Source organism: Halichoeres trimaculatus, unplaced genomic scaffold (genome assembly GCF_033239565.1).
Source record: "Halichoeres trimaculatus isolate MK-OKI-2021-1 unplaced genomic scaffold, fHalTri1.1 fHalTri1_scaffold_18, whole genome shotgun sequence".
NCBI lineage: Eukaryota > Metazoa > Chordata > Actinopteri > Labriformes > Labridae > Halichoeres > Halichoeres trimaculatus.
Genome location: NW_027437196.1, coordinates 959,510 through 984,918, shown reverse-complemented (window position 1 = coordinate 984,918; position 25,409 = coordinate 959,510). Strand labels below are relative to the sequence as shown.

The following is a 25,409-nucleotide window of genomic DNA, read 5'->3' as shown; positions in this document are numbered from 1 at the left end:
AAAACTAAAAATAGCTTTCATATATTAATACATAAATATAAAGGTAGGATATATATATATATATATATATATATATATATATATATATATATATATATATATATATATATATATATGTATATATATATATAGATATATATATATATACATATATACTACCCATATGAGGTTTTCTATACGCTGGTTTGAGCACGTGTTGCTGTCAATTTACAACCCCAAAAAAATGCAAACCAATACAGGAAGTGATGATTATTAACCTGTTTTTGAGGAAGTGAAAGAGGGTTGAAGAGAATGAGAACAATCGTCGATATGGTTTTTCCCATGGTGGTCAGAGTGAGCTTCATCTTTACCCGATAGCCACAGTGAGGGCGGTTCAGACAGGTTTAGAAGTAGTGTTATGAATAATGGTCACATGGTCAGATTAATATCTATTTTATGTGAAATAATTCACCTTTAGCAAAGGGAACAGACAAAAATGAGACGTGGGATTTCAAAAACCACCTTCATAACGTCACGATTACATTAGCAAGAAAAGTTGTGCAACAGCAAATTTCACAAAATACTGAAAGAGGGAAATCCCCATTTCCTGAAGCACGGAAACAACGCTTCACTTTTTTAGATGAATCATAAATACAGAAAAAACAAAACCCAACTGTGGTTTCATTTTTAGGATCTGTAAATCAAATCATTTTTTACCTTTGATCTGAAATTCTCAGAAGACAGACGGGATGGTTGTGTCCTGACTGAAGCGGTTGGGATGACCATACCCCCTTGGGATCCCACTCCATGATGGGGTTTTAATTTAAGTCCTGGTTGTCCTGCCTCTTCAGGTAGAGCACACAAAGCTCTACAAATTACACGACAGTCAAGCCACAGCAACATCATGTGACTTTTCTGAGGAAGACTGAATTACTAAACCCTGAAAGTTAAAGTAAGATCTCCAAACTTGAAGTTCAGATGTTTAATTTTGTCAGACTTTTGAAACATGTGAAGTTTGTACTTTTTTATTCACTGCATCATACCTGAGGTGACCTGTCCAAGTGAGCCGCACCTTGTGCCTCATAACAGGTTCAGGCTCCAGCTCCCATCACCCCTGAAAGACCAAAACGATAAAGATATTAAACGGATGATTTTGAACCCACTTTGGGCGTTTTCTCAAAACTTAAAGCCTCACTTCACCCGCTTCTAAGAACTCATCATGTTTTCAGAAATGTGTTGTCGTTCCTCCTAACAGCCGGGGAGCGGAAGTATTGGTGTCAGAGGATACTCTCACCTCTCAATGGTTAGTCACATCAGAAACTTTTAGAGGAAGTGAGTAAAGCAGCAACTTCAAATGAAAAAAAAGAAAGTTTAAAAAAAGAAACGATTGCATGAATTTGCATAAAAGTCATTTAATTAGACAAAACATTTCCTTTTAGACCCTCAAAGCACAGTCTATCAGACCATCCAGAAAGAGAAAGAAAGGTGATATTTATTCTTTATTAAAAGGAGAAAGTTTGACCAATCAAATTTTCAAAACCTTAACCCTCCAACATTTACACGAGACGGTAGGGTATACTGTCTGGGGGTCAGCTGACGCGTCTTTACCGACATAGCAGCCCGTTTTGAGTCATGTTGAAAGTTTAAGCTCTGATCATTTTATGTATAAATGACCTCAAAAGGTAGGGGCTGCAGTATTTTCCCCAAAAAATCAAATGTCAACTTTTTTACGTCTCTATACATGTGCGTCAGTGTCTGTGTCTGCCTCAACCTCCACCTCTGCCTGGGTGTTGATGTTTTGGTTGCGTCGGGACGTTTCAGGGTGGTTACATCAGCCAATCACAGCAGTCAGCAATCAGAGCAGCAGACGTGAGTTAGCTTTCTGCTTAACCAGGTATGTGACAAATACCCGCGGTTTGCTTGTACTGACGTGCTAAGTCAGGTGCACGGCTCTCAAGTCTCTTTGTGGGTTATTTGGGAATCCGTCCCAGGATTGGTCTGCGGAAACGCCACAAAATTTGAGCCATAGTAAGACGAACTGAAGTGAACTGTTTTGTGGAAACTGTAAAAAAACATGAATAAACTTTGTTTAAAAAAAGAAAAAGCGTAGGACAAATTCTGAGAGCTGTAGCAATGTGTTCCCAGGTTTCAAGTCTCTCTTTAAAACTTTTATTTTGCTTCATAAATGTTTCGTCTTGTTAATAACTAAGAGGCTTTGACTGGCTTGAAGTTAATGAGCTGTTTTTAACACTTTGTCTTCCCTATTTTTACACACTTTCACTTCCTCTCCCACTTCATGAGAGAGCAGAGGAGTCATCTTATGACAGGACAGTGTTCACACTCTGTTTTCATCAGAGAGGGACATCTGGCAGGGTGAGTACCACGAGCCGTTATCTGATGAATTATCTGTTTTTTCTGGTCTTACCTTTCTGAATGAGGTTGAAACATTGTCAGTTTGTCAATAACTGCCTCATAATTAAGTCTATACTGTCGTTTTAGATTTGTTTTTGTTGGATTTTCAGGACCATCCTCAGCTCTTTCTATCAGCAGCTGCTTGAAATGGGGACTTTAATGAAAAGCAGCAGAGCAGTACCATCAACAGGATCCAAACCTCTTCAGCTCAGTCTTATCTTCCTCCTGATGGGTTTTGGGAGTCTGATTCCTCCGGTTTCTGGGTTTACAGTCAGAGGTTGCCACGTCAGTAACAACACTGCTGTATGTCGGCCGAATGGAGTCAATGAATCCCTCACGGCTGTCCCTCGAGGTATTCCCCCCACAGTGAAAGGCATCGACCTGGCTGCAAACTGGATCTCAGAAATACTCGTGAAAGATTTCCAGAATTTTTCGGTCCTGGAAGAGCTGGACCTGAAGCGTAACAGGATTTCAAAGATAGACACAGGGGCCTTTACAGGTCTGGTTTCCCTGAAGAAGCTGACTCTGAATAATAACAAACTTGTGGCACTTGGGGATGATCTGTTTGCTGGTTTGAGCAACCTCACAGAGCTCCGGATAACCAGCAACAAAATCAAAGTGCTGTCGCCCACCGCACTGAAGTCCCTACGGAGCTTAGAGTTTCTGGACATTTCAGGCAACAAACTGCACAGCAGCACGAAAGTCCAGTATATACTTCAGCAACTACCAAATCTAAAATCTCTGATAATCGCACACAACGAATTAACCCACTTTCAATCATGGGACCTGACAAACAGCTCGTTGAAGCTTTCCCTACTGGATTTGTCCGAAAACCACATCGCAGTTTTTCGGATTGTTGCAGATGTTTTCCCAAATCTCACCTGGTTAAACATCGGCTCCAATTTCAAGCAGAAGATGATATGGGACATACGCAACAAGACTTTCCTGAGCCGAGTGTCTACCCTTGATATAAGCTCGCTCCAACTGGCTTCCAAGGACTGGAAATCCTTCCTGGGGGACTTCAACTCCTCTCTGACCACCCTGAGGATGAACGCTATGACATCTAACCTCTCGGAGCTCATCAGCATTTCCTGCACCATCCCGACCCTGACCACGCTCCAGCTCAGAGACAATAAGCTCAAACAGATCAGCTCAGAAATGTTTCATCTGTGTAGAAACGTGACAGAGATAGATCTGTCACAGAACGCCCTGCAGTCGATCCCAGACGACACGTTCAGGTCTCCCAGGTATTTGAAGATCCTGACTCTGCGTCGTAACCTGCTGCCATCAGTTCCTACCGCCGTGAAGCATCTCCACGCGCTCTTAGAGCTGGATCTCAGCAGCAATCAGATCACCAAATTTACCTGCCACGACTTCACCAACCTGACCAAGCTCAGGGAACTCAGTCTGTACCAGAACACGATCCCGGAGTTGAACGACTGCGTCTTCAGGGATTTAACAAGACTGCAAGTGTTAAAGCTCCAGAGCTGCCACATCACCAAACTTAACAACGCCTTCAAGAAAGACTTACCAAATCTGAGACAACTGCTCCTGAACAACAACCAAATCAGTGTCATGAAGAAGGGCCGATTCCAGGGCTTAAAGTCCCTCCAGATCCTGAAACTGCATGATAGCCACATAAAAGTTCTGGAGACAGGGTGTTTCACCGGACTGGCCAACCTCACTGAACTACAACTCCAGTCCAATGAAATCGAAACAGCCAAACTCAAGAGAGGCTGCTTTGATGGTCTGACCAGCCTGAGAAGACTGGATCTGGGGAACAACCACATAAGTTTTAAGAGCAGTTCAGCTGTACCCGAGCCGCTGTTTTCTCAGCTCAATCTCCTGGAGACGCTGGAGATGCCTGCACAGCACCACAAGGGGAGGAACCGGCTGCCTCGCAACTTCCTGCAAGGTTTGACGAATCTCCGAAACTTCAAGGCGAGGAACATCCTGCTCCTAAACCTCCACAATGACACGTTCAAGTACACGCCTCGACTGGAAGAACTCGACATTAGTACGAATGAACTTGAGGACCTCTCAGCCGATTTGTTTTCTCCGCTCAGACATCTTAAAAGCCTCTACCTTTCCAGAACAAGTCTTCAGTCCCTGGACTTCCTCATACAGGCCAACCTCACCAAACTGGAGTTCCTGCAGGCCAGAAGGAACTCATTCCCGGTTATTTATGAGGAGGAAATCAAGTCCCTACCAGCGCTGGTTTACCTGGATGTCTCTGGCCATGGCTTCAAATGTGACTGCGATAACGCCTGGTTCGTCCAGTGGGCAGAAAACAACAGCCAAACTCAAGTTTTTGACGCCTACAGCTTTAAGTGCAACTATCCCAAAAGCCTTAATGACAAAAAACTGTTGGACATGGACGTTCGATCCTGCTCGGTGCAGACTAACTTCATCTGCTTCGTCTGCACCACCTGTTCCACTCTTCTCCTCATGGTGGCGTCCTTCACCTACCACTTCCTAAGGTGGCAGTTGGTTTACGCGTACTACCTGTTCCTGGCTTTCCTTTTCGACAAAAAGCAGAAAAACAGGAGAGCGTCCTGCCAGTATGACGCCTTTATCTCCTACAACGCCGCCGACGAGCCGTGGGTCGTCCAGGAGATGCTGCCGAAGCTGGAGGACGAGCAGGGCTGGAGGCTGTGTCTGCACCACCGAGACTTTGAGCCAGGTAAGATGAACCACCAGGTGAATCCAGCTCCAATCCACACAGGTTTCTTTCTTTGATTGCAGGCATGAGTTTGAAGACTGAGAGGTGTAGTTCTGCCTTTACTCCACAAGGTGTCAGCAGAGCACTTTAATGTCTGACCAGGTGAAACCATGATGATGTGCTGACATGTGTCTGTCCTCTGCAGGTAAACCCATCATGGAGAACATCACAGACGCCATCTACGGGAGCAGGAAGACGATATGTGTGATCAGCCGCAGGTACCTGGAGAGTGAGTGGTGCTCCAGAGAGATGACATTAGCCAGGTAACGTTTCTGCTGACTTTAAATATCTCTGAGCTTAAGACACCCAGCAGCTTAACTCCCAGAAATACACAAAGAACAAGCATTTCAAGTAAATATATATAAATATTTGAAGTCGAACCTCACAGGACTTTTTGACGGCTTAATAAGTTTGGAATTTTATCAAACTACAATTTGACAGAAGTATTTTACAGCATCACAGTCAGGCCCCAGTCAGGTAAAAATAAAAAGAGAATACTCTAAAATGAGATGAACGTCACATTAAATATCCTCGTCACAAACGATGATTCTAATATTCAAAAAACATAATTTCTAAATTAAAGCAGCTATGTGCTCAGACTTTTAAAGAGCAGAAGTGAAAAGAAAAAATAAAAGCACAAAAATTTCGCTCCCACCACACAAGAGGGAGCCAAATTCCACCAGGAGCAATTAGACATGTTTAAACATGGTTATTTCACCAGCCAAACGAGCAGAAAGGGGTGATTTGCAAACCAAGAGGGCACTTTGATTTGTTTTGGCCCCTAAAGGGACGCTTTACAATGCACTTTGGCTCCACAGAGGACACTTTAGTGTGTGTTTTGGCCCCAAAAGGACACTTGGCAATGCATTTGGCCCCCAGACGGCATGTAGTGTGTGTTCTTCCCCCCCATAGAGGGCACTTTTGTGTGCATTTTGGCTCTAAAGAGGGCACTTTTGTGTATTAAGAGCGGACGTAACGATGCATTTGGCTTCCAAGGGGACACAAGTGTGTGTTTTGCCCCCATAGAGGGCACTTTCTGTGTGTTTTGGCCCCCAATAGGCCACTAAGCAAAGCATTTGGCCCCCAAAAAGGCACTGTAGGGTGTTTTCCCCCCATAAAGAGCACTTCAATATGCTTTTTGGCCCCCAAGGGGACACTTTAGTGTGCTTTTTGGCCCCCATACTGGACACTTAAGTGTGTGTTTTGGCCCCAAAAGGACACTTGGCAATGCATTTTGCCCCCCAGAAGGCATGTAGTGTGTGTTCTCCCCCCATAGAGGGCACTTTTGTGTGCATTTTGGTTCTAAAGAGGGCACTTTTGTGTATTTTTGTCCAAAGGGAGCACTTAACAATGCATTTGGCCCCCAAGGGAACACTTAAGTGAGTGATTTGGCCCCTGTACAGAGCACTTTGGCCCCCAAAAGGGGAATTAACAAAGCATTTGGCCCCAGAGAAGCCAATTAAGTGTTAGTTTGGCTCCAAATGGAGCACTATGGCATGCTTTTTCACCCCCCAATAGGCCACTTTAATGAGCATTTTAGCTCCACAGATAGCACTTTTGTGGGTTTTCACTTAACAATGCATTGGCCCCCCATAAAGGGCACTTTGTGTGTTTTGGCCCCTAAGAGGGCACTGAAGGACCTTTTTCAACCATGAGGGAATCCGCTTGAACTAAACTGAGACCAATCATTCGCTGGCTGCACATTTTTGTAAGAAATAGCAGGTCTAACAAGAAAACTGATAAAAAGAGCAATAGAAAACTTTACTTTCAAATCCAGGCATCATGTTTCTGTCTGGCTGTAGATGTTGGGAGTTGGTTCATGGAGGAACAGGATGAACAGTCAGCCTGAGTATCATATGAATCCACAGCGTAAACACGGCTCAGATCATTACAGTCTGCAGTTACAGTAGTAACTTTGTCTCCATCTGTTCTCTCCTCTTTGCAGCTTCCGCCTGTTCGACGAGCAGAAGGACGTCCTGATTCTCGTCTTTCTGGAGGACATCCCCACCGCTCAGCTGTCTCCTTACTACCGCATGAGGAAAGTGCTGAAGAGGAGAACCTACGTGAGCTGGCCGCGAGCCGAGGGGAACACCGAGGTCTTCTGGCAGAAACTGTGCCAGGCTCTGAAGACCAGGGAGGACCACGGGGAGGACCCGTTCCTCCTCACGGTGGTGGACCAGCCATGATGGAGAGGAGAGGTCTATTCTTACAACCCGGACTCTAAGCTGACCGTTTAGAGAAAGTCTGGAGGGAAATATCCACATACAGCAGGGATAGCTCTCGATCATCTGTTTTATGGTCTACGGCTCTCTACAGAGACAGCAACGCTGCCACCCAGTGGATGGAGGACAGAGGCTTTCCATACAGAAATATCTTATCCTCAACTTTTGAGTGTGAATCTGTTCAGCTGTGTGATATTTATCTGAAAAATCAAAAAATGCATAAATGTGCACTCAAAATTTTGAAAAAGGTGTAAATTGTGGATAAGTTTGTGCAACTGAAAAAACGTAAATAATGTTATGATGACATGAGATGTATTGATGCACGAACGGATACAATTAACACATCTTTATTTAACTATTACAGTCACAGTAGAATACTGACTGATTGATTTAACTTAAAGCCTTGTAAGAAGTGAAATAAAATTATCATTAATTACCTTAAATAAAATCAGAGAAAGGAACAAAGCACAGCAGAACAGGCCTGTTATAACCAATAAAATAGAAATAAATGTAAATCCTCCTTTCTATGGATCTCACACTAAATACAGAGCAGAAATGTAAACAAGACCAATTCTCAAAAACATGTGGAATGTACTTTTTTTTATAAAATGATAAATACTGTGTGAACATAAATTTAAATGATAATTGTTAAAAAAAGGGTTTTTTTTTGTTTTTTTGTAATTGCAGCCTTTGTGTTTTGAAAATTGCATTTTATTACATTACAATGTCGGTTTAAATTGGATTAATTGTTCAGCCCTTATTTTAAATGATATGCTAGGCGCCGCCCTGTTGGCTTCAGTGATATTTTTACTACTTTTTCTCCTGTGTTTGTCTGGAGATCCTACATGTAACCATGGCTGCATTGTTCACATGTGAAATCAGCTGTTAGCAGCCTGTAGCATGTCAATGCTAACTGGTGCTAGACCAGATGTTTCTCACAAGGTGAGGAGAAGGAGGTGAGGACGACGTGCTGGTTCTCAGGTGTGAGCTAAGAAGTGACGACATGGACCTGTCCTTCCATCCATCGTTATTGGGAACGTAAGATCTATCTCCAATAAGATGGACGAGCTAGCTGTGCTAACCCAGCAACAGAGGGAATACCAGAGGGAAGAGTAGCATCATGCTATTCACAGACATGGCTAACAGAGCTAACAGCAGACACCAAGGCCACATGTGAAGAGCTTCACCTGCTGTGAGCAGACAGGATCCAGGAGACAGAGACTGAACAGACTGCTGAAGAAGCTCAGTCCTGGACCCTGTGGAGGTGGAGGCTGGCTGACTGGACAATGATGGACAAGCTGTCAGCATCTATTTTCTTATGGAGCTTTTTACACTTTCTATACACTTTCTGACTTTGGTTTTCTTGATTGCTGCTGTGACTTTGAGTTCGTTGTACTTGTTACAATGACAAAGTCCTATCCTATATATTTTCTGTAACTGAACCTCAATAAACTGTTCCTTTACATTTTTTTTTTTTTTTTTTTTTGTGGCACAGACTGGTTGTCTCTGCTTCACGTGACATGGACTGGCTTTAAATTTGTAAAGTTTTTAATATGAATTTAATCTGATTTTTTTCAGGTAACTTTAAATGACCTGTATTTGAAACAGAGCAGGGTCGCACATCTGCTGCTCCTCACTCACGGTTCCTAAACGTAATGTAATCATTAACCGTTATTGTTAACCAGAACAACTAAGGTGCTGCATTAACTCAAAGCCTCCACATTAATAATGTTTGTGTTAAATTAGTTGAACTCAGTCACATTAAGTTACTTTAACATGATGTTGTGTTTGTGTAACGTTGTAATATCCTGTAGCTTTAGATTTAGATAGTTCAGTTTGACTCATTTCATGTGTTGTTATATTTAAAGTGTTTTTGTGTCTGATTCAAACACAGTTTGTTGAACAAGTTGACAAAACTTATTGAAAAACTTCATCAAATCAACTTTTCATTTTCTTGGTGTGTTGTGGGTGAATGAAATCAAAGACTTCAACAATAAGTTTCCTTTCTAAAATATCTCTTTAATAAATTATTTCACTAAATGTTTTTCTCTCGTACATTAATTTGAGATCATTTTGTTCAATCTAACACAATTACAAACATCCATTACCACAGAAATACCAAAAATATTTAAATATTCGTCTTTCTTTAAAGCACCAGCTTACAGATTTGTATGTTTGAAGCATACTACACTTCCCTGTTTATAAAACAGAACAAATAAAAGAAGAAATGTCTAAAATAAGGGGACAGACTGTGACAGTGCTTTAAAGGAGAGACGGATGTGTGGAGTTTCCTCAGGGTTTAAGAGGACGCTGAGGTTTTAGGGATCTCCTCTTTCATCATGTGTTGGATCATTTTCTTCTTGTCACTGCAGGAGAAACACAAACTCCAGTCAGAAATGTTCTTTAAATGTTTAAAACTGTGCGTTAAAGTGATGAGAAGAGTTTAAGGTGCACTCACTCGACACACTTCATCAGTTTTTGGGTGTAGCTGGAGGCGGGGTCGGCACACACAAAGTTGTTTCCATTGTGGAAGCTGTGGAATCCAGGAAACAGAAAAATGATCAAGAGCTCATTGTTCGCCTGCAGACACCCTCCCCCGCCTGTCCTCCCCCGCCTGTCCTCCCCCGCCTCCCCCCTCTCTCTCTCTCTGTGTGTCAGCCTCAGCCCTGACTCCCCCACAGCTCAGATTCCTCTGGGTCAAACTTTAACCTGCAGGTTTTCTACTTCAGCTGCAAACGGCTCATATTTCTTTCTTTCTTTACTCTGCTAGGCTGACTTTTTCAGACAAAAACACTTTCAGATTTGTGCAAAACTTGACTGACGTGCAGAGATTAAAAAGTCTGCACTAGGGCTGCAGCTGTCTGATATTTTAGCATTCGAGTATTCTACTGGAAATCCCATCGATTAATCGAGTAATCGGATAAAATACATTTTTGTTGAGCTAAAGAGCAGTTATTTTTCTAATGAAAACTTTTCTCTTTAAGAAACAGAATTTTCTGACACAGCATGTCAGTAAGAGCACTTGCTTTGGTAGCTTTAAAATTTGTAAACACGCTTTGACACATTTTTTTGTGCCTTTTACATCTCTTCAAATGTTGCAGACACCCGTTTGGTAGAATGACCCAGAATGACCCATCAGTCTCCAAACTCCAGAAAAGAAGCTAGATTTGATGCTAGTTGCTATTTAGAAAAAGACGTAGCTTGAGGGGTCTGAAAACTCTCTGAATATGGCCTCAGCTCTATTTGATCTTTTTTGAAATTAAACGATTCCTCGAGGCGGAGAAAATTACTCGAGTAATTTTTGTAATCAAGTACCTCGAATCATTCGAGGAATCGTTTCAGCTCTAGTCTGCACTGCAAAAAACTCTTATTTGCAGAAGAAAATGTCTTTTTAGACTCAATATGAGCCACTTTCACCTGAGCAGTCCAGAAAAATGTCTGATTTCAAGTTATTTAAAGACAAAATGAGCTCTGAATTGCTGTAATAAAACAAAAAAATGCCAGCCTGAACACAGCTCAGATCATAACAGTCTCCTCCAAACTGAAACATGTCAAATACATTTTTACACACGCACTCTCCAAAAACTGAAAGTGCACACAAGTTGTAACTTTGTCGAGTCTGGAACTGAACTTGGCAAAAGCAACACGAGTCAAAAAGCACCTGCAAAACCTCAAACAGTTACAGAACTGAGTAGATTTTTTTTTATCAGTGGGTGTTTTTGGTCTCAAAGCTGAAACTTAGTCGGTTTTAAAGTGAAGTGCACCAACATGTAACAAGTAAAACATAAAATCTGCCGATGAAACAAAAGAAAACATCAAGTTTCGAGCTAATTTCTGCGTCATTGGCAGAATTTTTTACTTGTTACAGGAATTCAGACCTCATTTTTATCCTTCACTAACTTAAAATCAGACTTTTTTCTGGACTGGTCAGGTGAATGTGGCTCCCTTTTCACTTATAATGAGACAAAAACACTTGGTAAGATTTCAGTTTCTGCAGTGAGAACAAATCCGTCTGTCTGTTTCTGTCACTGCTGAGTAAATGAAGATAATCTGAGATAATCTGAGATAATCTGGACTCACATGACGGCCTTGATGTCACAGGACATGTTGATGGTCTGGATGGTGTATCCCAGCAGCCTGTGGCAGTGTAAGCGTCGCCTGGTGTACCACAGACAGCAGCTTGCTGTGAAGCGGGGGAAAATGACACGTTGAGTTAATTTTTCTGGATTAAACCGTGTCAGAGATTCTTGTGAAGAAGCTGAGGAGCTCACCTGACTGCGTGCTGTCGATGAAGGTGCTGAGGATGAGGAGGGAGCACAGGGTTGTGAAGAGAAGAGCTCTGCTGTTCACCATGGTTGCTCAGATGCTGCTCTGTGTCGCGCTGTGTGTGTGTGTGAGTGTGTGAGTGTGTGAGCCTTCAGTGAAAGTTTGACACACACCGCGCCGCGCTCCCTCCTTAAGTAGGACTCTCTGGGGTTTCCCCCGGTCCGGCTGGATTGTGCAACGTCAGGAGGAATTGTTGCCAAAAGCTGAGGAAGTGAGCCAGATCTGAGCAAGGTGCGCCCTCCAGGTGAGAGTGTGAGTGCGAGGATTGAAACAGGTCGTGTTACAGGTCAGGAATGAAGTATTATATAACAATAAAAACAGACAGAGCTGCAGAAATGAGCCGCCTTATCTGCTGCTTTCTTACCTTGAGGAGTTTTATTATTGTTTCCAAACTGAGACTTTAGGGTCTGGACTGACTCACTGCTCAGGTTGTCATGTTTTCACCACAGTTTGACCACAACAAAAATCACAAACAGCCTGGTATGCAGATTTTTTTAACATGGTATTAAACCGAAATAAAACAGATCTCAGGATCAAGCCCTGAGGCGCTCCACCTAACAGAGGAGTCTTGCGTCACCACTTCCTGCTCGGAGCCTCAGGTCAGCTGATCTGCTGCTCCTGGAGGTCAAAACGGAAGTTCAGGAGGAGGTGGAGGTTGCTCTGAGAGTGTGATTGATGTTCTTCTTAAATTGATTTTAAAGTGCTCTATAAATAAAGTCGAGTTGAGACAGAACTGAGACTGCAGCAGACTCTACCCTTCAGAAATGAAGTCAATGCACAAGTTTTAAAAACTGCAGTTCCCTCAGTGTCCACTTGAGGCTGGCTCCAAAAGCCGTTAAAGCCACATAAACATGAAGGTAACTAAACAAATTTTAGAAGAAAACTCAAAATGTTTAAAGTCAAATTGTGGTTTTGGTGTGAAAAAGCTAATTTCTTTAAATGTAAACACCAAAGGGTCTTAGTCATTTCTATAATTAAAGGCACAGCTGATTTAACCAACAGGCAGACACTAGCTGCTAGCTAGGAGGCTAAAGGTCCATCTAGACCCATACTCATGAATAGAACAGAATAGAGCTGAAATGATTCCTTGAATAATTCGAGGTACTCCATTACAAAAAAAGCTCGAGGAATTTCCTACACCTCGAGGAATCGTTGAGTTAAAAAAAACTCAAAGAGTGGTATTTCAAATAAAGCTGACGCTGTATTCAGAGAGTTTTCAGACCCCTCAAGCTACGTCTTTTTCTAAATAGCAACTAGCAACAAATCTAGCTTCTTCTGGAGTTTGGAGACTGATATGAAAGCATGTATTGATCTGCATCAGCTCCAATGCGTTCACAGACACACACATTTACACACAGACAAGCTCATTACGTATAGCCACAGAGGGCTGAGAAAAGCACCACAAGAAGAACGAAAGAAGATGAAAAAACAAAAACATAACAGAGCTAACAAAACAAATAAATTTTTATTTGAAAAATAACTGCTCTTTAAACAAAAATGTGTTTTATCCGATTACTCGATGAATCGAGTAATCGATAGAGTTTTAGTAGAATACTCGAATACTAAAATATTCAATAGCTGCAGCCTGAGGATAGAATAGAACAGAATAGAAAGGCTTTACTATCATAACATGACTTGCACACAAAGAAATTAGGAGTACTGCTCTGTCTGGTGCTCAAAGACTTAAAAAGCAGAAAAAAATAGTAATAACTTAGAAAAACAAAATAAAGCAATAATAAAACAATAAGTAGTATAAAAGGTTCAAATATTTTCACTTGCAGTGTGTAGTGCACATCAGGTGGAGGTGGTGGAGGTTAATTAGCACCTGAGGGGATGTGTTATCCTTGTGTTTATTATGATGAGTGTTCAGGCGCTGATGGCTCTGGGATAAATCTGTCTCTGAGTCCATCAGTCCTGGTTTTGTGTGACCTGTCGCTCCGGCCTGAGGGCTGCAGGTTAAACCCAGAACGCCACACTGTGACACCGAACGCCAGATTGATCAAAAGAGCTTCAACATCACCGAGTAAAACCTGAGGATTAACATCCTGTCTCAGGGTAAATCTGCTGATTAATGAAAGATATGGTTTGTCTTTAACTGTCTGTGACACAACTTGAGGTTTGGCTTGGCTTTCTAAAAACAGACGTATCAACCATGACTAAGGTGGTGGAGACCAAAGCAGAGCTCAAAGTGCAGTACACTTTGGTTTATCATTAGAAAATCCAAAAGGTTCATCCAACGTTTCAGGGTTTGAATCATGTGTTGGCAAAAAGTTTGGGAATTCCAGCAGGAGAGCATGTTGCCCTCTTTTCTGACCTTAGTCATTCAGTAACTACCCCCTTAGATTTCACAGGAACGGCATCTCTGTGTTTGGTGTTGGTGTGTGAGTGAGGGAGCCACAGCAACACCACCAAAACATACAGTGATGTCAGTGAACCTGGGATTCAGATAATCCCGGTGTGATGATAGCCATCATTTCATGAAGATTTTTATCAAGTCACGTAAAGCGACGTCTGATTGGTTATCTGTCTCATCAGCGGCTGAACGGCAAGCTCATAGAGAGACAGACCCAGACATTTCTGTGACAGAGAGTCAGCAGGGTTTTTACGGTGAGGTGGGCTGTCCTGGAAAATAATCCTCAGACAAATAAATACACACACCCTCCTTCAGGTATAATCCACAGAAAAACATTTCTGTAGAAGCAGCTCCAACAAATAGCAATGGGTTTATCAATCAACCTATGGCTAAGCCTCGCCTTTAAACCCAATGAGCCAATCACAGTGACAAATCACACGAAGTACCGTGGTACTACAAAGAGCCACATCAAAAACGCACTTCCTCTCGCCCATAAACGAAAGGACATAAGATGAAAATCAATACACTTCCAAATTTATTGCGTTTGTCAGTGTGCTTCAATTCGTACTAGGAGCTGTGTCTAAGACAAGTTTCTGTTTTTACTGCAGAAGAGACAAAGTTTCATCCATCTATCTAGCTAGATAGCTATGAGCATATGTGCAAAACGAGAAAAGAAACTGAAACTTAAGTATCAATCTCAGCCCCCAACAGTGTGCTGGAAAGACCCGGTAGTGGAGACGGTCAGAGCCGCTGTCCCTGCAGCAGGAGAACGGACAGCGGGGCGCATCAGAGGACACGAAGCACGTCACCGTGTGGGCCAGCTCCCAGGACAGATTTAATCTGTTCCTTTGTCATTAATAGGAGTAAAAAATGAAGAGACAGTTACACAGCTGGCTTATCCATTCAGAATACTTTGATCCACCTGCACTCCTGGTTTGTCATCGCCAAGCAGAGCCTTTGGTGATATACTGTTTACTCTCCCGGTGTCTCCACCTCATCCTCCTTACAATAATGTACTCCATCTTTTTAGATCACGTTAAAAATAAAAACTAAAACAGAGAAATATGTGAAATCATGGGTAAATCCTGAGCGACAAACATTTATTTTGCCTCTTTTTTCTCATTTTTTTCTTTGAATTAAATGAAATGAGAGAACCAGATATATACTCAGTATCAGATGTTAAGGCTGTTTATTGTTTAATTGTAAGATGTGCATCAAACTTCCAGCTGCCGTCAGGTTAACTTTCCATTAAGACAAACGGCTTTAATCTGACATCAGATGTGACGGGACAGTTAATATAGATATAAATGTATATGCTGGTTCAGACGGTTACATTAAATAGTGATTACTGTGATTGTTTATTGCATTAAAATATGCCTGACACTCTGGAAACCTGCCTCTGAGGCTTTGCTGACATGTGCGCACATGTGCGCCTGTCACCAAATTACAGCTGCGTGGGGTGCACTCCGCTTTACGCTGAGGATAGACCAGGTTGGAGCTGGCGAGCTTTCAGCGCACTTTTTTGGCACGAAATTGTCGCTGCGCCGACATGAATCTGCCGACACCTCCCCCTGGTGCGCCGTCAACTCCCCCTGGCGCGCAGTCACACCCATCTCTGCGCAGACGGTCTACCAAATTGTCAAATTGGTGCACCAGGCTTGCACCCCCTGCGCTGCGCCACGAAATTAGAGCCCTAAAAGGCAAAGAGCCGCAGGTTGGCCACCCCTGAGCTACTGTGTTAGCCTTTAACTTGTGCTTTGGCCTTTAGCTAGCTCAGGTTTTAGCCTTTACTCTTATCAATCCAGCCACGTCCAACCCGATCAGGCAGCTGAGAAGTAGCACTTAGGAATAACACATATTGGTATTGATATTCTCATGTTAAAGTGTGGATCAGGATCAGGCAGATTTTTAGAAGGAGACTTTTTCAAGATCACTTAGAAACTCCTCACAGAGTACGGCAACACCACTGAGGCAAAAGAAAAGAAGACTCTTGATCTGATGTTGGACAAAGGGGAACCAAAAGTAGGATTCTTGTTCCTGTAAATGCGGTGGAGTGAAGTCTTAAGTTTTGTTTATCCATAAACACTCGGTCGTTTGCTCAGAGGAGCGTTTGAACCAACAGGAGCAGGACGGACGGCAGGATGTGGGATGGCTGAAGGTGATAATGTTAGAGAGGAGATTGGCGGTGGACTTCAGCCTCTTTTGATATCTCCCTCTGTCATCCGAGCAGCCATGGCCTGGCACGCGCTAGGCGGTTTTATTATCATCATCATCGTTAACGAATAAATCTTGTCAACAAAGCAACACAAGGCCAAACTATTTACGATGTCTTTTTCTTGTTACTGAAGATAAGACTTGATAATCTCCAGGGGAAACACACTAAACTAACTTCTTTAACTGATAACAAGACTTTCTTTAAATTAAATATCTGACATTAAAATGACCGCAGACGACATCTCTGCATCAGAAACACTAAACCCTTCCTTTAACTCACTGCGTAACAAAGCACATGCATGATGAAATCTGAAGCTGAACCCTGAGCATGAGGTAACTCTTGAGACCAAAATCAATGATTAAACCTGTGTGAGGAGCTAAAAATAGCACAGGAGCTAAAAATAGAGACGTATGATCAGGTTCCAGTTTACAATGCTGGGGCGTGGCTTTATATGACCCAAGACTGAAGTGAACCTTCAGCAAACACACTGGTTTCTATGTTCAAGTTTTTAATGGCTCAGATCGTTGCAAAGGCAGGAAGTGTCAGACCATATTTTTTTGCAACCAGTGACAGATTTGCATGTTTTTTTAAGCCTCATTTGTTGGTTACAGACACTCACTGGTCGTGTCTGGTTGATCCTACAACCATGGTCACATCATTTACATATGAAATCAGCTGTTAGCAGCTTGTAGAATGTTGATGCTAACCGGTGCTAGGCCTGATGTTCCCCATAAGCTGAGGAGAAGGAGGCAAGGATGACGTGCATGAGCTGGAGAGAGAGCTAAGAAGATACAGTGGGGAAAATAAGTATTGAACACTTCAAATTTTTTCTCATCATTTATTTCCAAAGCTGCAATTCAAACCAAATTTCTCCCAGACATTGGTATAGACTCAAATAATCCACACATGAAAAGAAATCACAACGTTCAGGTCCATAAATAATGATTGATTTTCTTTTTCTGAAACCATCTGAGAGTCAACTTTGCCGTGTGCTTTGGATGGTTGTCCTGCTGGAAGGTCCAGCCACGTCTCATCTTCATCATCCTGGTGGATGGCAGCAGATTCAGATCAAGAATTTCCCCATACATGGCTCCATTCATTGCTCCGTCAGTTAGATGAAGTTTGCCAACACCATGAGATGAGAAACAACCCCATGCCATGATGCTTCACCTCCAAACTTCTCTGTTGGTGTAGTGTTTTTTGGCTGATGTGCAGAGCCATTTCTCCTCCAAACATGGTCTGTAGTATGACAGCCCAAAAGTTCAGTTTTGGTCTCATCTGACCAGACAACATTCTCCCAGTATTCTACAGGCTTGTCAAGATGCTGTTTAGCAAACTTTAAACCAGCTTCAACATGCCTTTTCTTGAGGAATGGGGTCTTGTGGGCTGAGCGTCCATAGAGGCCATGGTGGTGGAGTTTTCTCTGTAACAATTGTACCTGCTGCCCCCAAGTCTTTCTGGAGCACTTTCAGGGTGGTCCTTGGCTGGTTGAGTCCTCTTCTGACTATCTTTCTGACTCCCTGGTCAGAAATCTTCAAGGAGCTCCTGTGCGTGGCCTGTTGATGGTAAGGTGGTGCTTCTTCCACTTGTGAATAATGGCCCCAACGGTGCTGACTGGAATATTCAGGTGCTTTGATATAAGTCTGTAACCAGTTCCATTCTGATGCTGAGCAACAATCAGGTTGTGAATGTCTTCAGAGAGCTCTTTGCCTTTACCCATCATGAGGTGTGTGCTATTAAACTGCTAGCTACAGATTTTAGGTGGTATGGTGCATTTCCTGTCCAAAGTATACAGCCTTTCCATGGTGTGTTCAATACTTTTTTCCTGTGTTATCGTACTTAATTCACCATAATCATTATTTATGGACCTGAACGTTGTGATTTCTTTTCATGTGTGGATTATTGGAGTTCATACCAATGTCTGGGAGAAATTTGGTTTGAATTACAGCTTTGGAAATAAATGTGATGAGAAAAAAGTTGACACGTTCAATACTTATTTTCCCTACAGTATAAAGGCGTATCTTATCTTATTTAGCTTAAAGAAAGCAGGATGAGACACATATTGAAAAAATTGTGTGTTGAAGAGTAACGTAAGGGGACATTAGTTTGAGTACGTCAGCAAAAACAGCTCAACTGATTTGTGAAATTAACCTGAGACGGTTAATTATGCTTTAGTGTGCACAAATGATTCATTGTTTTGGAAAAAAATTATAATTATAGCATTTGAGAATCAAACCCAACCTGTTTAATTTCCAATTTTAACACCTAATCAAAAAACCTCAGAATGAACGAGGAAATTTTCACACGCACGGTCGGAAAGTTTGTTCCCATTGTTCGCCTTGGAGCATGAGGTAACTCTCCAGGTGAGCGTTAATGATTACACCTGTGTGGCGAGCTATAAATGAACACGGCTGCTTTAAATAGAAAGTTGATCTGAGTGGGGCGGCGGAGGAATGTGAACATGTATTTACAGGCCGAAGAGGAGGAAGCTGTTTCCTTGTTGTTTACACAGTGAGTGAAGCGTGTCAGCGCTGTAAAACACGCCCACACTGAGCCTGAGAAACACAGACACACACACCTGAACTCTCCTCTTACAGCTGTCTCTAAACGCTCCTGGCTCTGCAGATTCAAGGTTTTCATTGAACAGACCAACAGAAGTTGCTCTAATCAGCGACAGATCAAGGACTGAGCGGCTGGGTAACGGTAGTTTGTGAGATGGAAAGCATTCAAAGAATTCCCTCGACTACATTTCCCCAAGGCTTTTTCCTGATTCTAGGGAAAGGGACAGACAAGTTTCCACTTTTATCAGCTTAAACTGATCTAAATCTGCTCGTTTTCAAAACCAGTAAGTCCAGGAAGAAGAGAAAAGATGGAGGGTAAAGATAGAAGAAAAACAGGATAGTGGCTAAGTGGTCTGAGAGACTTTGAGGCTTAGACCATTAAACCTTCAGACTACACCACATAAGCTCGTCTGCTCCAGAAACAGCAAGTTAAACCAGTTTTTCTTTAATTACTTTGGGCCCTAAATACCCGTCATGAAGGCCATTTGTCTAGAGCTTGAGTCCAGCCTGTGGCCTTTTTCATGCGTCAATAAAGTCAAATAAAATAAAATCTCAAGATCAGTTGGAAATTGACAGAATTTACATTTTACGCTGTTGATCCTAATAATACTTTAGGTAAAAAAATTCTGTTGATGCCCTCTCCATCCATCCCCAAATGTTCTCAGAGTGATTTAGATCAGGGGAACACCAGGATGGTCCAAAGAGTGAGCTGGTTCCTCTGGAAGAAGTCCAAACCCAGTCCCTACTGCACAGACCAGGGCCCTCAGTCATGAAGGAGGCCTCCTGCAGCATCTCCACAGAGCCAGCCGCCGTTTGACGCCCTGACCAACCTGAAGCGCCACTGGTCCGTTGAAAGATCACAATGGTTTGTGTCGACAAAGGAGACAAGGCCTTTGAAAACAGGTTTTCCTCTTAAAGCTCTTCTCTCTCAGACGGCGTCTGATGGTTAATGAGCTGCAGTTGGCTCCAGTAACCACCAAACAATATCGTGTCTCTTCGTCCTGGCAGACTACCTGTGTTTGTTTAAATCTGGCACGCTGCGCGTGGACTGATACACTAAGCGGTGAGCACCTCGTACGATGAGAACTAGAGCCTTATTTAACTGTGTTTTTGTGTGAAAGTAACGCGCTGAAAATTCTCTAAATAAAGCGTGAATACAGACTGATATCAGATTTTTTCGGTGGGAGTCCGTTTATTTGTGTTTTTGGTCAAGTAAAATATGGCCCCGTCTGAGTGCAGAGGAAACCTGCAGAGGAGCAGGGAGGGGGTGTTTGGTGTGAGCGCTCCGGGCTTCTGCTGCATAAAAACACTGCTGTAGGGGTAATTTCTGCCCTAAACCTTGTGATAGGACCCAACTTGTTCCATCCCGGAGTATCACTTTAAGTCTCATTTGTTGGTGTTTTTACTGTTTTGTTCCTTCAACCATGGTCACATTGTTTACATATGAGATCAGCTGTTAGCAGCTTGTAGGATGTAAATGCTAACCGGTGCTAGGCCTGATGTTCCCCTCAAGCTGAGAAGAAGATGGCAAGGAAGGCATGTAGGAGCTGCAGTGAGAGCTAAGATGGTTAGGGGGAATAGTAAGGTGATGACAGAGTGAAAACGTGACAGGAAATCACATGAATCCACATTTAAGAGCAGATTTTCTTACTATTTTTTTTTTTCATTTTTATTTTGTCACACTCTCATTCCTTTTTTTTGGATTTTGAGACTCTATTTAAAACATTTTTAAGATCCTATAGAGTATTTATTTATTTAGTAATTTATCCTATTTTCATCTGGTCTTCACATTTTGATCAGGTGTGTATTTATATTTCTGTACTACCCTGATGCAAATAGGTACGATGGCGTCAGTATTTTATCTCGTAAATGAAATAAAAGTTAGATGTGGACTGTATCTGCTTCACCTGGTGTATAACCAACCAGAGGGATGTGTAACCTGAACAGGTATGTAGTCGTTGGCCACACTCAGTGAAACGTACTGAGAAAACGAAATTAAAATATAAACTTTTGGACACAGGGGGCGCTAGAAACAACACAAACTGAAGCTCCTCACAGCGTCATAACATCAAACCTAATTTATACGACTTTAACAACTCAAGATAACTTCCTGTCTGCAGACGCTGAGCAGACGCTTTCAGTCCAGATAAGAAACAGCTCTGATTGAGGAGAACTAACGAGCTTACAAGTTAACTTTAATTACACCAAGAGAGCAAAGGCTGCAGGATCAAACCCTGATCTTCATCTACTGTAACTACTGACAGGAAGACGAGGAGACACACCTGAGCTCAGATGTGTTAAACACGGGGTTGAGTAACTCTTTGGATCATATTTGCTCTCGCTGTTCAAGCTGAAATCAGATCACTCTCTGAGACTTTGTGATTGAAATCTAACCACTTTAATTCACACAAACACAACAAGGTTTACTCTGCTCTGAGGGGAAAGAAGCTCATATCTACTGGAAACACCTGCTGTGACAGGAAACTGAATACTACCAAACAGAGCCACAACAATACCGCCAGCAGCCCGTCCCTGACACTGGATCTGATTGCTCCGCTGGAAAATACTCTGCTCACACTCAGGCTACTCCATAGTCCCACTCTGGGTCACAGGAAACCAGAGAGAAGAGGAGACTTCAAACTGTCCTTTGTGATAAAGCTCAAAGTCAGAGCTGGACAAGGGCTCACGAGTTGATTTATTCCACGGAGACTACTGAAAACGCAAACTTTAGAAAACAGCCTCAATAGTGGATCAACTCTACTACAGAGGAGATCTACCAGATTCTACGGCTGGAAGTGAGGTCTCCACAAAAACTGCTCCCCCTGGTGGCTGGCTGCAGTATAGGTTAAAAAATCCATCTCCCCAGTCATTCCAGATGGGCTGTGGTCAAACTGTAAAAAATTAATACACCTGGTAGAAATGTTTCTCACGTCTGATTGTTGTGGTGATTTGAAGATATCATTTGGCTGTCTTGTATCCAAGTCCTCTTTTTTCTGAAAAGTTTTGTTTTCATTAGTTATACGAGGTTAAAAACGAGACAGCTGACGTTCTCGTGTATTTTTTTCGGGGATTGTAAAATATGTCTGGAGGTAGAGTCAAGAAGTGATTAGACTCTTGAAAGAAAAACAATAATTATTATTTTTGTCACCCAGCTCCACTCAGATTTTCCCAGAATCCCTCACAGTCTCTACTGCACAGACTCTGGGGGCTAATGTTTGCGCCTGAGACGGAGGAATTTTGGCTTCATAACCGTACAATGATAAATGGCGGAGCCACACTGTCCACTCTATATAAAGTCTATGGCCTGGGTTACACCAGAGCAGGCTGACTGTTTGTGCCTAAACTCCATCAAAGCTTGGCAAAACTCACTTTTTTTTTTTTTTTTAATTTTTTCACTTCTCTTAATTGGGGGTTTTTCCTTTGTTGCATACAAGTACAAAAATAATTAAAAGATATAACTATATGCATCTGCTCACACATTCACAGTATGATATATAGGCACATCTACATACACACATAGATCTGCACACATATGTAAATGTATTTACATATATGGATACACCAATACACATGCAACACAACTCAACTGAACATGCATTAACTTAAAAGGAGAGGGAAAAAAAATAATGATAATAAAATAAAATAAAATAAATAAAATAAAATAAATAAATAAATAAATAAGTAAAAAATAAAATGCATTTAAAAAAAAATGATAATCAAATAAAATAAAAAAATAAAATAAAATAAATAAATAAATAAGTAAAAAATAAAATGCAATTTAAAACAAAATAATGATAATAAAAAAGAAATATTAAATATTAATAATATGATAAGGAGGATGTGACTTGGTTTTTTGATCTGGTTAGACCTTAATTTTTAAGGCGGTTGTTTTTGTTGTAGTATTCTATAAATTGCTGCCATATTGAGTGAAACATGTTAATTTATCCACTCAGGGTGAACTTGATTTTTTTTTAATTGTAAGTGTTTCATTACATCATTCCTTAAAGTTTGATAAGCTGGAGGATTTTTTTTGCTTCCAGTTCAGCAGAATCACTCTTCTTGCAGGCAGCGTCATAAAACATAGGACATTTTTTTTGGTCACTCGACAAAGACAGTTCCACCAAAGCTGTCCCAACCCCAAACGCTGCAGTAATAGGGTCTGGTTCAATTTGCAAAACTCATACTTTTCGTTGGCATGCATTTTATTGACAACAAAAATAATCAAGAAATTTCTTGGTTTTGATGCTACGAGGGTATGAAGCTTGTTAGACCGTAAAACTCTGTCATTTAGCTGCAGTATTGTTTGAGCCGCAGGATTCAAAGCGGGTGAAAAATGTAGCAGCTCACAGTCTGCAAACTACAGTTTCTTACAGACATGATTGAGAAAAGGATTGTGAGTGTTGTACGTTGAGCGCTGTCTGCACATGGCTGTTATTCAGGCTGTTTCACGTTACTAATTTTAATTTATGTTGGGTTTTAATAATTTCTATCCATACACGGCTACAGCAGAAAGATTAGCAATAAAAACTTTGAAGTTGTTTTAGTACAAATATTTCACAACACATGAAAATGTCATGACCTTTAAAGCACCTGAAACAAGCCTCCCTTTGACTCTACTCTCAGCTTTCAACATCTCTTTTATTCATTCCCTCTCTGTTCTTGACTTTAAACTAAAACACTGTTTACCCTGCTCTAACTCAGCCGCTCTCTGTTTGTTTCTATTCAACAGAAACTGGACAGAAAGTGGAAAGCCTTTCAGAGCCAGTGAAACTGATGATGAAATCAGGACGCCCCCTCAGGAGGAATTCTTCACAACATGACGAAAAGTGTAGGCAGAGAGTCCGTCCCACACGTGGTGAAAACTCATCTTAATCACGTCCCGTCACGCCTGTCAGCACAGGTATTTCTCAGAGAGCTCTGACGCAGCTGCAGGTTCGACTCCAGCTCCAAACGCTCTTTCAGGACTCTTTTCTCACCGTTTGTGAACATTAACACTGCATCAGTCCACTATTAACTGAAAATCAGCGACCCATGAGATAAACAGGCTCCAGGTGAAGTTCAGCTGAATTCAGGGCGTATCTTAATAACGCTTTATTGAGGTCAGTGTGAGATTTATGTGAGCCATAAAAATACTTTAGCATCCGGACATGAAGCGTGTTTTTGTTTGGAGCTGCGTCTCCTGGACAGAAGTTAAACTTTAATGACTCCTCGTTTGTCGGACCACCTGATGAACAGTAAAAGTGACTGGGCCTCTGAATGCTATCAGGCTTTATTTGCACACACACCCTGCTGCTAAAGGACTCGGCTTTTATTTGGCTTTAATCTGACGCTTTATGGTGTTAACAGGATAAAACTGTGACTACCTGCTGCAGGTTTGCACGAATGCTGCAGGACAACACCCGACGTGTTTCCTCCTCCACATTTTTCTTATTTTAAACTAATTATTATTAACATAATTACCTCCAGTGTTGTCATCAGGGTGGATCAGCAAACAAAAACACTTTAACCACCTACAGTTATTCTGTTTAGCTGTGAAGTGTCAGTTTGACGTCAAAGCTTCAAACAAACAAAACTGAATGATGGACTCACACAGATTTAAACAGCCGTCAGTAATTACAGAGGAGGATAACAAACAAATCAAGGTGTGAGAAATTATCCAGTGGGTTTTTCTTACCTTTTGTCACATGTGTCTGTGAGTACACACACTCATCTCTCCACAGGCCGGGCGGTGACGCAACAAACACATTCCTGTCAAGTTCAGAAAGACGTCAGTTAATGGAGCAGAAACACGGACTCATTAATGTGTCAGTAAAATGTGAGTTCAATTACAAGTGTTTTCATGAAATAAACTTTAGAGAAATCAGAGTTTTTGTTTACCTGAATATAAATCTTCGTTTTTATACCTCACTTTTCTTCATGTGTAGTCCACACATTAAATAAAAGCACAAAAGCACATTTTTAAAGTTTCTGTGAGGAGTTTGTGAGTGATCTTAAAAAGTCTCCCTTCCAGATATCTGTCTGATCCTAATCCACACTTTAAAATGAGATTATCAGCAACAATATTGGTTATTTCTGATGATACTTTTTCATGATCTAGCTGCACGGATTGATTTACAGCACATCTAAGGCTGTATTCAGACCAGATAAGTCCTTTGGTCCACTTTTTTGGTCCGGACCAAAAGCAGACTTTATTTTTTTCATTTGGTGCGGTTCGTATTCAGATTGTACTTTTATCAAGTGGACTATATTCTGTAAACACATCCAGGTGTGTGAGGATCAGTGCTCTCATTGGACAGCACTGACAAAGGGCGGCACACAGAGTACAGACCTGGAAATGGAGGTAAACATGTGTGTTTGTGCTCTTATTAGAGCTGCTAAATCATTTTCAGTTTCAAGAGCAGCTCCTTCAAAGCAGCTTAACAACACCGTTTACAATTTAGGAACAGGAAGACCAATGATCGCAGCAAGGAGGCGCTATGCTCTGCATGTCCTGACCCACAACATGCTAGCAACAGCGTGGCTAAACAGAAGACGGAGGATCAGGTATGAACCAAAGACGGTTAGGTTACGGTGGCTCTATAGGCCCAAAAGGAGCATGTATCCTGTAGTTAGTTCAGAT

General features: G+C 41.8%; 2 protein-coding genes across 4 annotated transcripts; one reads left to right on the top strand and one right to left on the bottom strand.

Annotated features, from left to right (window-relative positions):
* Positions 1-309: 309 nt before the first annotated feature.
* Positions 310-7,299, top strand: LOC141807817 (uncharacterized). Its single transcript, XM_074694036.1, has 5 exons — positions 310-333; positions 1,209-1,282; positions 2,502-5,074; positions 5,259-5,376; positions 7,059-7,299. Exons 1-5 carry the CDS (start codon positions 310-312, stop codon positions 7,297-7,299), a joined length of 3,030 nt encoding a protein of 1,009 aa, XP_074550137.1.
* Positions 7,300-9,424: 2,125 nt separating this feature from the next.
* On the bottom strand, positions 9,425-24,539 carry ccl20b (chemokine (C-C motif) ligand 20b). 3 transcript variants are annotated; one of them, XM_074693480.1, is made up of 5 exons: positions 24,465-24,539; positions 11,607-11,864; positions 11,416-11,518; positions 9,794-9,868; positions 9,425-9,701 (listed from the first exon to the last, which is right to left on the bottom strand). In XM_074693480.1, the coding sequence occupies exons 2-5, from the start codon at positions 11,686-11,688 to the stop codon at positions 9,635-9,637; spliced, it is 327 nt and encodes a 108-aa protein (XP_074549581.1). In that variant the 5' UTR covers positions 11,689-11,864; positions 24,465-24,539; the 3' UTR covers positions 9,425-9,634. The 3 variants fall into 3 exon arrangements, with proteins under 3 accessions (XP_074549581.1, XP_074549583.1, XP_074549582.1); XM_074693482.1 differs by having other exon boundaries at positions 11,607-11,716; positions 24,465-24,514; XM_074693481.1 differs by lacking the exon at positions 24,465-24,539 and adding an exon at positions 12,026-12,070 and having other exon boundaries at positions 11,607-11,899.
* Positions 24,540-25,409: the final 870 nt, after the last annotated feature.